A 15449-nucleotide genomic window follows, 5' to 3' on the forward strand; every position below is an offset into this window, starting at 1 on the left:
TGATATACCGCAGTCGGCTTACATTTGTGTCTTGTCAATTATCTTACCACCTCAGATAATTTAGCCCGTGCTGTTGTGAATGAATTGAGCGGCGCCTTCGAGTTTAAAATTAAAGACTGTGATTTCCGTCATTGATCTAAAGAAAAGTAAGTACCTAAACTTATCTTTAACAATACAATTTCTTAAACAAGACATGGAGATTATTTTATTGATTGTTTTTACAGAATTCATATTCAAAGTATATAAAAAGTAACGTAAGTTACTTACGATACGATACAAGCTTCACTATCTGTCTCGTTGATGTCTACTGTATAGGCGGTCTGTTCATCGTCCGTAACATCGGTATCAGTTACCAAAATATACCTTCAATATTGACTAATCAATAAAATATAATAGAACTAAAAAATATTTGCCAAACCATAACAAAATAATGAAGGCAAAAACCGTCATGGTTTCTATTCGATGAAAACCTGTTAGTGTTTTTAATACGTCTGCACTCTGCGGTGAGCAACAATATTATTATCTATTCCACATTTTCAGAATCCTCAATGAACAATCCAACGTAGGATACAAAAGTGTCACGTTCGCGTGTTGAAAATGAGTTTAACATTCTGCTCATACCGGCCACCTCCAGTCACGTAATGATTAATGAATGATCAATGTGGCTCGGTAGCTACTTGAGTAGGTATGGAGCTATTCAAATGTAGCCCAAATTGTGGTGTTCTGCGTATGTAAAGGTATCTGCCAATGTCATTGTGGTCAGCTGAGTCGTCACATCCTCGCAAAATCGTTAGACACCGACCAAGCTAACAATTTTACACAGATTGACCGATTGTAGTCCCACAGTCAGCTCAAAGTGTAGCATTCCGTGGTGGATAGGTACTAAAGATTTATATAAATACATAGAAAATAGAAAAAATAACACAATAAATTCCCTTACCAGGATTCGAAACCGAGACGAACCATCTGCTTCGTAGGCAGCTCACTTCACTACCGACAATAAGCTAGGTGGTCATATAAAATTTGCAGACACACGAAACACATAAATGACAGGATGTAGAATAGTAGAGTGCAGTACTTATTTGTAAGTAACTACCCACATATTAATCTGTTACAATGGTAATACAATGTATAATATAGTATATGGTAAGAGAAAAAGCACAATGTAAAAAATATAGACTAATTGAATCTTTTTCTGCCAACGTTACCTACACACGTGTTAAAACATTCAAGTCATGCGCGATATCCGTTTCCACAGCTCTCCAATTGGCTGAACAACTGATATGCTATTATAGAGTCGGACAGACAAACGGACGTGTAACGAGATAAGTATGGAAACAATGGCACAGATTAAGGGCCTCTTGAAACTACTTATAGGTATATACGGCGTGGTACGTAATGTTAATAATAATCATGTTTGTTCTTGACAAAGGAAAAAAGAAGTTAATATCCCTTTTGTCGCTCAAGAGTGTACTTATTAGGAAAACTTAAATTAAGACTTTCTTATCTTAAAGGATGAAGATGTTTAAAGGAATTATGAATCGTGTCTATTCATGTCATGAAATTAGTGATTTAAGTAGGATTTTTTTTTAAATTTGGTACTCGTATTATACACTTCTACCACCTTTTCAATTCAATTCAAAACCCCTAATGTCATAAACAACACATGTCAAAAATACAAAAATAATAAAACAATATATAAGGAATTAAAATAATCTTAAACAACGTTTGTTCCTTGAAATGATTTAGGGACTCCTTTACCCGTGACTCGAGCTAAATATTTTTTACCACTAGGTTTCAACCAAAACTTTTCAATGGTTTAACCATCAGAGGTTCAAAGAGACACACCATAATGTATTTAAGTAAATATTTGAACATGTGTTTCGATCTTAGAAAATGTATCGAAAAAAACTTGTGGAACAATAACAAAACACTGCTCGTCATTGGAGGAACTAAGAATGAACCATGTCTGCAATTTATACGTCAACCATTATTCTAATATCCGTAGATATCGGTATAAGTTACAATCTGCCATACCCGAGGCGATTATAACAATTTAATTTCACTATCTCTCACAGCCTGTCGCGTCCTATCTGAGAAATGGAGAAAATCGTGTCTCAAACACCGAGGGCCGCGTATTCTTATATTCGTTCTTACTAAGCGCTGGAGAGTCATACTTGACCAGCATAACTGGGTCTAGCTGTTAGCTACAAGATTGTTGGAAATTACAGTTCGTCATTTGGGCGCTACGAATTTTCGCTTACGGGGAAACCCATGTAATCGATCTGTACCCGACAGTCGGGTTCTTGGTACCGTTAATGACATAATTGACCATTTCAATCGAAGTACATACGACATGAATGAATCGCGCGTTAGAGATTCAGATCAATCCTGCACAGATGCGGAAGCAACTTACAAATCGTGCGATACATGAAGCGATTGTCAATAACAGCAAAACTCTTCAACTGAAGTTACTTTAAATGTCAGTGAAAAAGGTGTAAATTTTTCGGGCCTCTTACACCAAACCGACAATTTATATGTGCAAAAAGGAAATTCGTAACTCGCTTTAAAACAATTTTTCAATACAGATAGTGCTTATTTTTTTTGTGCGATAAGTGGTTTATTTCTTGTCAGGTCGAAAATTAGGAGGACTGGTGTCGATTTAAAACACTCCCTTTGGTCGTGTTTTAATTTATCGCCACTCATTTCGAACTTCCTTTTTTCGCACTTGTATCGTAATGTACTATATCGCCACTCGTTTCTAACTTCCTCTTTTCCGCACTTGTGTCGTAATGTACTATTTCGATAGTGTTTATACGGTTCTCGACACTGGTTTGAGCAGTCGTTTCGGTAGGGGAATGAAATAGCAGCCCCGCTGGTCGGACGAGTATTCTCAGACTATCGACATTATTACGATTGCAATGCAGATAAAGTTAACGTTAAGTTAATGTATTGGAATCGTTCGCGCGGATTGCATACTCGTTTATGCGGAGGAACAATAAACTATGTAGGTACTTGAGGGGCGGCTCACTCTGCGATTCTATCGCCGCGCTACAAGTACATGCTGGCGGCCGCGAGTTCGCGGCCTACTCAGGGGTGGCGCGCGTTCTCACGGAACGCACGCTCACACTTTTTATTGTTACTTTACGTCGCGAGTTTTTACTAAGGTTTATATGCGATGTCGGCGTGTGGAATGGCTAATAATGCTTAGTTAAATGTCATCATGAATAAATAAGACAATTTCACACATCTACTAATGATTAAGTCCCACGGAAAAGTTCAATAAGTCTTGTCATGTTAGGGATTAAACAAAAATATATAAATATTGTATATTATTTATATACCTAGAGAAAATTATATACCTAAGAATTAAATATGATATAGTATAACATTTTATCTGATTGTTAATTCGTTTTAATCTATAGGCAACCCTATCCTCCGAAGCTGCGCACGTGCGGCTCGTTTCTTTGTTAGAATTTTGTAGGCATTTATAAAGGCGGCATTTCGTGAACATCAAAGTAGTGGGCCTTCTGTACTTGTACTATTATATATTCTGTGCTATTGTCTACAATGTAAGATTCAAAAAATTAAAAAAAAAAAATAGTGATTTCCCGGGTCAATAAAACTAAGAACTTTTCGGGACAGCCGTACTGAAAAACTGGAGTACTGCACTGCAGCAATGTATGGCGAAAAACCAGGGGGGCTTGATAATAGTGTCAAAGTTTCAGATGACAGACACCGAATGCAGTTACACATATTTTGTAACTCGTATTAATACTATTAATGTCTTTCATGACCAAAGCTTTACACAAGCAATATTTCTCGCATGATCGCGAATATCGAACGAGTCGCAGTAGGGCCTCGATAGGTTCGTGTAGCATGTCGCTTTCAACTCACGATGCGCGGCCACCCATCCGTGGTGCTTTCTACGATAGCATTAGCATGATTGCGATCGCAGCTATACCGCCAGCTTCAGCCAGGGTTATTGGCTTGAACAAGATCGAACTTGGGACCTGAAGTCTTTGGTAACGGCATAATATTATCATTTTAAATGCCCAATTTCATCTACAGAGAGAAGAACTTCGAACCCTTTAAAATAAAGGGGGCACAGATGATATAAAAAGATATGAGACGCTAAATGTTTAGAATTATGTAGTGAACTAAAATTAAAGCTACACTACACTAAGGTCAACCCCTCGATTGACCTTAGTCCTAGGAGCTTTAATTCTAGGTATATCTTCAAAAGGTGCACTTACTCCGATATAAGCGGAATTATTCCGGTTGACCTTACTAGATGCTGAGATACTAAATGTAAAAGAAGTTAGATGAATTATGATGTCGTGAGATTCTGAAGTAGAAATGCATTACATCTCGACGCTGTCGTTAGACTAGTACCGTACGCTAAATTGCCGTTTTAAACTCCCACAAAACAACTAGCACAAAACAAATGTCAAAAATTTCCGTTACACTCATTTCCTTCATGTACCCACAACCTCAAATCGGACAGTCGCAAAACCTCCGTACGTTAATTAAAACCCAATAAAAAACTTGTAACACAAGAGAATTCAGAATTATTTAAGTGTGGCGTGAAACAGTTCCCTGCCATTTAAGTTGTCACCCGAAACGCGATGATTGTGCCCCGTGTTGCCTGTTTGTGCCAATTACTGCCACTTAGTACAACTGTTCCAGTCCAATTTTCGCGCTGTTACTGTACTGTGTACTGTTAACAAGCGCTAATAAAATTTTAAAGAAAATGTATTGTATAATTAAATGAAATTAAATGCATTTAGCGATTTCAGCGAGTCTGTGGTATTTTTTTTACATTATTCCAAGAATATACTTATGATATTTAAGTTAATACATAATATATTATTTCCGCTGAGGAAAATGATATACCTACTTACAGGTTAATATATTGTATGTGTGCTGGGGATAGCACGTGTTGACAAATTTTTACCAATTACCATTTCTTAACATTATTAACATTTTCTTAACATTAACTGTGTCAGGCCAATCTTCATGCCGTACCGTTCAACAATAATAAAACTACAGCTTTTAAAGAGAAAACGACGCATATACTTTAATTATACATATTTAAGCTAATTTAGCAAGGCATACACAAGCATTTACTAAGCTTACTGTGGGGCAAGTAGCTTTGAAGGTAGTTGTCCCGTTCCTAATGCCCATAAATCTCATAATAATATGCATTTTATTTATTACCTCTTTGAATTGGTAACATCAGCAGCAATTATTTCGTTGGAATGTTGTTAGTATATTTTTATTTATAGTAAGTATATTTGAATTAGAATCAAGCTCACGGTCAATTTTTGCCTTCTGATTTATTCTGCCGACTGATATGAAGCAAGACATTGCTCGTGGATTATGGTTAGGCGTTTGATTTATGTTATGTCTCGAACGTTGGCGTTAAGAGTGTTGAGTCTATGGTTTGACTCACAGGTTGGAGTTTTAGACTTATTAATCGGAATGGAAATAGTATTATTCTTACTTTTGTGATTGGTAGTTTTGCATTTTCAAATATGCTTTATTATTGAATTGGTAATATGTAATAAAACTGTTAAATCGTAGCAGTTAAAATTACTTTGCTCGTCGCGAAACTAAGGCGTTGTTTTTTGAGCATTTTTTTTAAATAACTTCTTAAGAAGGTTATTCATTTAATATTGCACAAAAAGTTAATTGTTTTTGTTTCCTACAATATAACTAGATAAAATTTTCACGTTTATATCCGTCTGAACTGAATGTCCTCTAGACGTCTCCTAATAAAAAAGTACATTAATTTGGATGTATTTTTACGAAGTCAGCTAACCAGTTTTTTTTGCTATTTCCAGAGTGGGGCGTCAGCAGTGAACCGGGCGAGGCGAGCGAGCCGGAGGCCGGTCGCATGCGTCCCGAGGACTACCGCCTCGTGTTCCTCAGCTCCGACTCGTCGTGCCGCGAGGACACGGAGGACTCCTCGTCCACCGCCTCCTCCGCCGCGCCGCTCGCGCCCGACGACTGCGACTGGGACTACTTCGAGCCGGGCGCGGCGGCCGCGGCCCCTCCTCCCGCCAGGCACGTGCCGCAGGCCTGCCCCCGCACCTGCTCCTGCGGCGCTGAACCCCGAATAGTCGCCGTCCCGGTCCCAGTACCCGTCCCCGTCCCCGCCGCCCTCTGGCCCGCTCTGCTAGCCTTCCCCCAACACCCCCCGACGCCACACTGGAACACCTACCCCGGCTTCCCGCCCCTCGATGCGGCAGCCCTCGCCCGCCTCACGACGGCCGCCGCTGTCGCCGTCACCGCCGCCGCCACCGCCACCGCCAACGCCAACGCGCTCCCCCAAACGAAAACGCTCGAAATGACCACCGTAGAAAGGACCGATAAAGCTATACAGTCCGAAACGTCACAAGCGGAATCTCGCGATAACGATACCACTGATAACGTTATTGAACGGCCGGTAGAATGCGAAACGTCAGACGAAATAAAGGTGATTGCAAAACAGGACTTATCAGTATTGTCGGAGGCTCCGGACGCGATGCCCGAACATTTGGACGCCGAGAAAGCGTTTATATCGTCGAACGAATCCGGTGATTCTAGTGATTCCGATGCGGGCGTGGAGAGGCGCAGCTATGACTTGACGAGCGGGGCGCCGGAGGAGCCGGCCACCTCGGACGAGGACTCGGACGACTCCGGGGGCGGCGGCGGGCAGTTCTCGCGAGTGTTCGTCGTCAACCCCGCCGACTCCTCCTCCGACATGGAAGACAACGCCGACAGCAGCGGCATCGACTGTGATGATTCCTACGACAAAAAGTCTGATAGCTTAGAAATTGCCGTTGAAGTGATTATGCAAAATGAAGTCAACATTAATGAAGAAAGCGAGAACCAAAACCGAGACAACATTGTGCTTTTAGAGTCAGTTAAGTTAAACGAAGATATCCCCGTTATCCCATATGGAAGTGGCGACGAAAACAGTGAATTGAAAAAATCAAATTTTATGAAATTTTGTAACGAAAACATGCTCCGAAGCGAAACCTGTGAAAAATTTAATAGCTTTAATGCATCGTGTAGTACGGATTATAGCACTTTAGATAGCAACGAAAATAAAGATAATGATAGCAATAGAAGTATTACTCCATCAGAAAACAACGAGTGCGACTCGCTGGACGATGCGTTTACCACAGAAAGTGACATGAAAGTAAAAGTTTCCGCCGAGTTGCCTAATGAGAAACATAACAATGAGGAATTAATTTCTAACGAAATTTCGCACGGGTTGTTGACGAAATTATCGCCATCGCCCGAGCCCGCGACTGATAACTCAAGTTTGCCGCCTGTTGAAAAAATAGACCTGTTTAAAGGTATCGAACGTACGCTCAGTGAACTATTGAAGAAAGAATTACTGGAAGAGCAAGAGGAGGAGAAAATGCACGGTGCGGGGCCGGTTTGTTTAGAGGCGGGGGGCGCGGGCGCACCTGCCGCGGCCGCGATGTCAACAGTTTGCCGCTCGCGCACGGCCGGCACGGACGGCTCCGCGCGCTTCACTAGCCGCGTTATGATAACACACGATCGCGTCTCCGTCGTCACGTCGGATACGACACGGCTCATGCGCGACATCACAGTGCACCACACCAACTCGGTGAACGAAACAGACCCCAACGCGAGCTCCCAGCAAAACGATAATGACGAACGAATGTCCGACGACGAAGCGCCGCAGCCTTCGGGCGGCGTGACGGTTGTTAGCAACGCCGACACTCTCTCGGCCGTCGTGTGTCTCGAGGAGGGGCTCGCCGACGACGACTCTTGGGTCGAGGACGTCAGCCATGACGAGGACGAGGCCACCTCGCCCTCCGATTCCGACTCGGGGGATGAAGCGACCCTACCCACGCGGGGTGAAGAGTTCTCATATTGTCGGCGGTCCTTAGACTTCACCTTACACACGATTGTCGAAGAAAGCTGTGAAGAAAGTGAATCGGAGCATACAGTGAAAAAACCGCGACCCATATCGGCTACCGAGTTGGAAAAATATTTCTTTTTCGGTCTCGGTGATGGTAGAAATATTCGAGACGATGAGGAGCCTATGTCTGAAACGTCAAGTGTGTGCAGTGAGGGTGCGGAGTCTATAGTTGATAATGAGCAACCAGAGAGAAGTGGGGACAACGACGAGCTGGTATCATCACGATTGGAAAAATATTTCTTGTCTGGATTTATGGGCTTTAATCAGGAAAGGCGCGACTCAGATGGCTCAGGTAGCGTTGGTAGTGATAGTGAGGGAAGACAGAGTCCCGAACAAAGGCGGAAACGTCCTTTACGAGCCCGTGGTACCCCCGCGCTCTCACTCATCGTCATTGGATAACTTGCTGACTGGGGAGGAGCCGTCACAGGATGCGCAGGAAGTGTCAGATGGATCGAGCACAGAAACCGATGATCGGCACGACTCTTCGGAGCGCCTCGATTCACAAGGTGAATCTAAAAGGAAAAAGCAAGGCAAAAAAACTAGAGGTTCCCCGGCGGACGAACGGCGATTATCTACCGAGTTCGCGGAGGAAACTCGAGACGACACTAGATCTGTTTCGGAGGGTGAAGACGGCAGGTTAACGCCCCGACCCGAATTTCCGCCGCTTGGATCTGAACTATCTGAATCTAAAAAACAAACGAGCCGAGATAGCGGCTTCGTGGGCAGCTGTGATGATCTCTTGAGGAATGGCGATTCTAGTTCAGACTTTACTCGATCTCACGAACCTAAAGTAGAATTAGAGGAGATTATTGAGGAAATAAGGCCCGACATAGAAGAACGTGTAGAGGGTCCCCCATCGTCCGGTCCCCCACCCACACCCCTAATACGTAAGGATAGCTTTAATAACTGGTCGTCCGATGAAGAGACCAACTTAATGATGACTAAAATGCGCCAATTTTTCAAGCAGATGATAAATTCAGCGAACGTTCGCGCGTCTACACCGCAGTCATCTAATTCGGAAAGTTCGCGCCCGCCGAAACCACCGCAATTATTGTATTTTGAAAGCGAACTGACGCGACTTATGAAAACTGTACCTGGTATCCGGGACGAGGAAGTGCGCGAAATAGTCGAATATTTGTCAAGCGAAGACACATGGAGCGATTCGTATGATTCGTCCGATTATGCCGGCTCAGATTTAGAAGGGACCGCGGCGAATCGTTCGGCCTTGAGGAAACAGATATCGGAAAGTTGTCGCGAGATAATAGACGAGTTCGATCGTGGAAATGGCGAGGGTGGCTCGCTGGAGCGCGACGCGGCCGGCGCCTACCAACGGCTGGCGGCGACGCTGGGCCGGGCGGGTGAGGGATCGCCGCCTCTCTTCGGGAAGGTGATGCGGCATATAGGGGGTAGGCTAGTGGCGTTAATGCATGAAGTGTCTGGTGGTGTGCCTAGTACGGACGATGATAGTGCGTCGGAGCCTGGTGCGTTGGCCCGGAGTCGTTCCCACGACATCCTGGAAGCCACGGCTAGTCGTGGAAGTGTCGCGAGTGATAGTGAACGGTTTTCGTGGCGTGGTAGTTTCGAGTCCGCCTTGCTTGCGGCGGACTCGCGCGGGACGCTGGGTGGTGGTGGCGAGGCCCGGCGCTCGCCGGCGGGCGCCGAGCTGGCCGCCCAGAAGTCGCACTCGAGGAGTTGCGGCGCCATCGGTGGCAGCGAGGATCGGTTGTGGCGGGGCAGGCGGCGAGCTTCTGCGCCTGATGCTGAGGTATTTATATATCTTTCCATAATTTACCTTAATTGATTCAAGACAACTAACCTGTAATCTAGGAAGAGTTCTAGACAGACTAGAACTCTTCCACACACATCAGTAGATTGAATCAGCTACAGTCAGCCCAAGTTAAGTTGCCAGTGATTTTGACAGTTCCTCCAGTGCAAATGTTAAGTCAAACATTACTTAATCCTTAATCCTTGCCCAGGCGAAACTATCAAAAATGTTGCCAACTTATCTTGGTGTGACTCTACCTACTCCTTACTATAGCAACAACAATCATAAGTAACTAAACAATGAACGCAAAGTTTATAGATCAGCCGTACTATAACACTAATATTTACAATTACTATACAAAACATTTTTTCTGTCCACGCAAATTGCTTTGTACCAGAATACAAACAGATCGTAACTCGAGCTCCACATTTCACAACGACACCCACTAATAATCGTGAAACGGCATAAAGCACAACCAATAACCACAAACTGGGTTACGCAAGACTACCTTTGGCACGTCAAATGTGGTGTCAATGTCAGTGGTGTGACGTGCTGACACTGCTGACGTGACGTGAAGTTACTGTCACATCGACCTCTGTGATCGCAATCTATGATCATAATCTTTTAGTCCGTATAGCAAGAACTTTCGCAATACGCAAGTACATTACATTTAATCGCCTCTACACGCAAACACGCATACGTATTTCTGTGTGGAATAGGTATGTCGAATTTGACCATTTTTTTCCAGCTGATAAGAATGTATAGAAAAATCGGTTATTTATATGCTTCAATACCTTGGCAAGTACCGCAAATCCGTGTAGGTAATAGGTATCAGGTATGAGTCATCTTGCACACTTCATCACATAAAAAACCTAAAACGTCACACAATAAAAGTAAAATGAAATGTGAAAGTGATTTTGGTTTTACAACAGTTACTCTGGAGTGTTCAATATATTATGTGATGATAGCATGTAGTGTAATTCAGTATCAGTCATTGTCATTTTGAATGATTAATCTGTCATAATACAGATAATAACAATAACAGCTAAAATATCTCAAGTGTCGATTTTAACATCGTATCAGCTGATTTATTATTACCTGTATTCGTATTACCTGTAGAAGTTAGATACCTGTAATGCTATGCTAGATTGGCTTATTTTTAACCCCCGACGCAAAAACGACGGGGTGTTATAAGTTTGACGTGTCTGTATGTCTGTCTGTCTGTCTGTCTGTCTGTTTGTCTGTCTGTTTGTCTGTCTGTGTGTGTGTCTGTCTGTGGCATCGTAGCTCCCGAACGGATGAACCGATTTCGATTTAGTTTTTTTTATTTGAAAGCTGTGTTAGTCGGGAGTGTTCTTAGCCATTTTTCATGAAAATCGGTCCACTAGGTCGCGGTCGGGGGTTTTTCAAAATTTTAATTAGAAACGTTTTTAGTGCAAGCAACGAAGCTTTGTTTTTTCTCAGTTTATGAAATTAAAAAACCTCATTGAGTGTTATTTAAACGATCAGCAAAAACCTAATTCCGATACTGATCAGTACTTTGAGTTGGACAATTAAATAATAATGTTTTCTGAGAATTACTTATTTGGTCAAATTAGTTTTGTGATATCAGGAGATAAAACAAATTACTTTTCGTATAATTACTTTATATTTCTGTGCAAATCAAAAAGTTTCTAACTTGCCTGCAAAGATCATTAACCTCAGTGTCCTCAGTTAAATTACATTACGAAATTATCGTTACATTATTATTTAGATAGCAATTACTTAACATTGTTTTAAATGAGAAAACATCTATTGCGTCGTGGGTAACAGGTTAACAATGTGTTCATAGTTAATAGAATGTTGTTACTTAGTTGATCGTTTTTTAGGGTTCCGTAGTCAACTAGGAACCCTTATAGTTTCACCATGTCTGTCTGTCCGTCCGTCCGTCCGTCCGTCCGTCCGTCCGTCCGTCCATCCGTCCGTCCGCGGATAATCTCAGCAACCGTTAGCACTAAAAAGCTGAAATTTGGTACGAATATGTATATCAATCACGCAAACAAAGTGCTAAAATAAAAAATGAGAAAAAATGTTTTATTAGGGTACCTCCCCTACATGTAAAGTGGGGGCTGATATTTTTTTATTCCAACCCCAACGTGTGATATATTGTTGGATAGGTATTTAAAAATGAATAAGGGTTTACTAAGATCGTTTTTTGATAATATTAACAGTTTCGGAAATAATCGCTCCTAAAGGAAAAAAAAGTGCGTCCCCCCCCCCTCTAACTTTTGAACCATATGTTTAAAAAATATAAAAAAAATCACAAAAGTAGAACTTTATAAAGACTTTCTAGGAAAATTGTTTTGAACGACACGCTCTTGGCCGTTTTTTTGTGATTAGTTAGTGATAGTGATCATGACGACAAAATTCTCCTGAAAACAAAAAAGAGTAGAAAAAAATAGGGGCGCCACCATCTATGTAAATCGTTTTGCATGTGTGTATTTTGACAGATTTTGACACTTTTCAATGAGACTGTTAAGTGTTGCTATGGTAAAAATAGATATTTGTTATACAAGGGGGCAAAGTTGTATTTTAACGCCGAGTGTGGAATTGAAAAACGAGCAAGTGAAAGGATTCTATAGTTGAACCACGAGCGAAGCGAGTGGTTCGATAATAGAATCCTGAACTTTTCAATACACGAGAAGTAAAATACATTTGCACCCGTGTGTAACACAAAACTTTTCCCCTCACTATAGCGAGGAAACTACAACGCAAAAAATGCGTTTATCACTGCTTTCAGTAGTTCCACGGGTGGTAAATCATCTTCATTACTAGATTCACCTACTTTTATCAATTTTAAAGCAGTTAATTTGACTATATTCAAGGTCAAATTACTTTACCCACTAGTGGATAAAATGCGTTTTTACCCGCTGGCATTAAAGGATAAAACACGTGTTTCCGAGCTAGTGAGGGGAAAAAATAGTTATATTTCTACTCTTTTTTGCCAAGCTGTATTCTACAATAAGAAAAATAAAATGGAAAATCAGATAAACCGTTCTTCTGCATGGAATGCCAAAAATAATGTACCTACTACCTATTTGCTATAATAGCTACCATCAGGTTAGAGATAGAGATAGAGATAGATATTTATTTGCTTCCAAGTACACCATATCTAAGCTGGTTTTAGGTTATTACTCCGGTATTACATTAACAAAAATTGTGACACAAAATAACACTTACAAATATCTATACTAATTAAACTCCATACAATTGAACACATTTCAATACCACGGTTTACGTAATAAACAGTCTGCAACGATTTGAAACTATAGTGATTGAATTTTTATTTTTAGCCTCCATCTCCTCACTGTGGCGATGTAGGTACTAGGTAACTAACATTCTTATAAGAATCTTCCTAGTTCCTATGTTTAAACTGTACAGTATAAAATGTTTCTGTTATAATAAAAGGAATTAAATGTTGTTTAAATAAAGCTAATTAATCATACTTTCACATCTTCATTGGTTTGCGCAAATTACGCTAAATGAACCGAACTGAATAATTACTTTCCAGTAATATAATGACTTTGTTCATTTATTCTTTCTAATCATTAATTAGCTGTTTAATAGCTGTAATTAATTAAAGTATTTTTAAGTAGATAGTTTTTAAAGCAAAGTACCTAGGTTAGAGGGAATAGTATCTCATAAAATTGTGACATGTTCTTGACAAACAGCTGCACTACTAAACTTCAAAAGCTAATTATGACATTGTATGTAATGTGTTTTTACTCATTCGATCGCTCGCGCCCGACTAAATTAATACCTATTTATAAAAAAACTGCTGAAAAAGGTTCGCCGAAACGAAGTGCACGCGTAACGGATAGTTGTTCGTTGATGTCTGTTGTTGACATGTGATTTATTAATTATTTCCATAATTATCATTTTTAAAACTAATTTTGAACTTCAAGCGAAAGTAATGAAAAAAATACTTGCATGTAATATGTATGTATGTGGACTGTGGAGTAGGGTAGGTATATACTGCTGGGTAATGCTCCTCCATTCACGGTTTGATGCATCTCATTTTTGGTCTGCCTTTGCCCCGGCGAAGCTGTATTCAGTTGCTACTTTGGCCCACCGATCATTAGCATTCATACTCAGATGTATTAAATAAATAAATATTGGGGACACCTTACACAGAATAACTTAGCCCCAAACTAAGTGTAAAATCTTCGCTGGTTTCAGGAATAATAAGCGGACTGTAGTGTTAATCTGATTTAATCAAAATTGTGGAAGACAAAGAAAGTGGTACAGTGAATGTTGGAGAGCCTAATCTAACGAAGACAGGCTCAAAAACCAGGGTGGTTTTTGAACGGTTTCGTAACACTAAGCAAAGCTTGGACTATGGGTGCTAAGCGACGATATACATACTTGAATAGATAAATACATACTTATATACATAGAAAACATCCATGTCTCAGGAACAAATATCTGTGCTCATCGCACAAATAAATGCCCTTACCGGGATTCGAACCCAGGACCGCGGCTTAGCAGGCAGGGTCACTACCGACTGAGCCAGATCGGTCGTTCGGAAATATGGAAATGTGACATAATACCTAAGTATATACATACATAGGTACATCTAGGAACAATGCGTTCTGACTTACGACACAGCAACTTACGAAGCTAAGATTTGAAATGTCTGCCTTTAGACGTTAATGGTGTATAAATACTGCATAAATCAATGGGACAATTAACCATTATATATTATCTTCACATAAATAGCAATCTTCGTAAATTACTTCCGAACTTTCGAAACCATTGCGGTGTCAGATTTATTAACTGCAATTATGTCTAGTAGTGAAGTAGGAAAGAACGTGAACTTATGAATGCAACTGTTATGTAAATCATGGGCTAATATAGATTCCGTAAGTTAGTTGCTTCACAATACAGAATGCATAGATGGACATCAAATTACATCATTGCACGGCATTGATATTTCTTACTGATCTTGAAAGATCGGCCACACATGCGCGTTTTGATAGCGTAGGCGGAGCGGTAGCGGAGCGCAACGACAGCGGTGCGCCGCTATCATTGCGCTCCGCTAACGCTACGCTATCAAAACGCTTTGTGTGTGGCGGAGACTTCATGTATATGAACCAGTATGTTGTTATTACAGAGTGGCTAAAAAGTATTCTGAAATGTAACCTTAACATCGTTATCTCATTTGCGTAAAAAGTACAGCTTGTATGTATGTATGTATGTTCAAATAAACACGAGATTCTCGGGTAGATATGGTTTTGTTTTTTTCTTTACTTTTGCTATTAACGTGGCACATATTTATGTGATGGTGATATGTAAGGTCAATATTTTGTTTTGTGATATGTACTTTTATAATATGTTAAACAACAAACGGCACTGAGCCAGACTAACTTATATTAAACTTTAAAATGCATACATTCAATTATTTTCGTATTCTCTTTTAATCACTAAAGGCATAGACAAGAATCCCCTGTGAATAAATACAAATGTATCATCGGCCTAATTTTAATTTAACTCAGTAATATAAAAAGTGATCATTAATATAATAAATATCAATTTATAATCAAGCAGATTCTTTAAAATTAATGTAAAGATACGTATAATTGCTATCTAATCGTAATCACGTCCATGTATAACTGACGCACAGCATTGCTTCTTGTTCTTGGTACCTTAATGATAATGTATTGATGTTAAGTAGATTTACCTGGATGACAAAAAGAAGAA

General features: G+C 40.7%; 2 protein-coding genes across 5 annotated transcripts in view; both read left to right on the forward strand.

Moving 5' to 3' along the window:
• LOC125242524 (dentin sialophosphoprotein-like) overlaps nt 1-8344 on the forward strand; it is a 97439-nt gene extending 89095 nt beyond the window's left edge. For all 4 annotated transcript variants that reach the window (XM_048151273.1, XM_048151276.1, XM_048151275.1 and 1 more), the window contains one exon: nt 5847-8344. In XM_048151273.1, coding sequence (XP_048007230.1) covers nt 5847-8344 — 2498 coding nt within the window. The remainder of the gene's footprint in view (nt 1-5846) is intronic.
• The window catches only part of LOC125242525 (synaptotagmin-like protein 5), a 47521-nt gene continuing 40308 nt past the window's right edge, over nt 8237-15449 (forward strand). Inside the window, exon 1 of the mRNA XM_048151278.1 lies at nt 8237-9710. Within this exon, the coding sequence (XP_048007235.1) occupies nt 8880-9710 (831 nt within the window). The 5' untranslated portion in view covers nt 8237-8879. The remainder of the gene's footprint in view (nt 9711-15449) is intronic.

Source organism: Leguminivora glycinivorella, chromosome 3, assembly GCF_023078275.1.
Source record: "Leguminivora glycinivorella isolate SPB_JAAS2020 chromosome 3, LegGlyc_1.1, whole genome shotgun sequence".
NCBI classification, from domain to species: domain Eukaryota; kingdom Metazoa; phylum Arthropoda; class Insecta; order Lepidoptera; family Tortricidae; genus Leguminivora; species Leguminivora glycinivorella.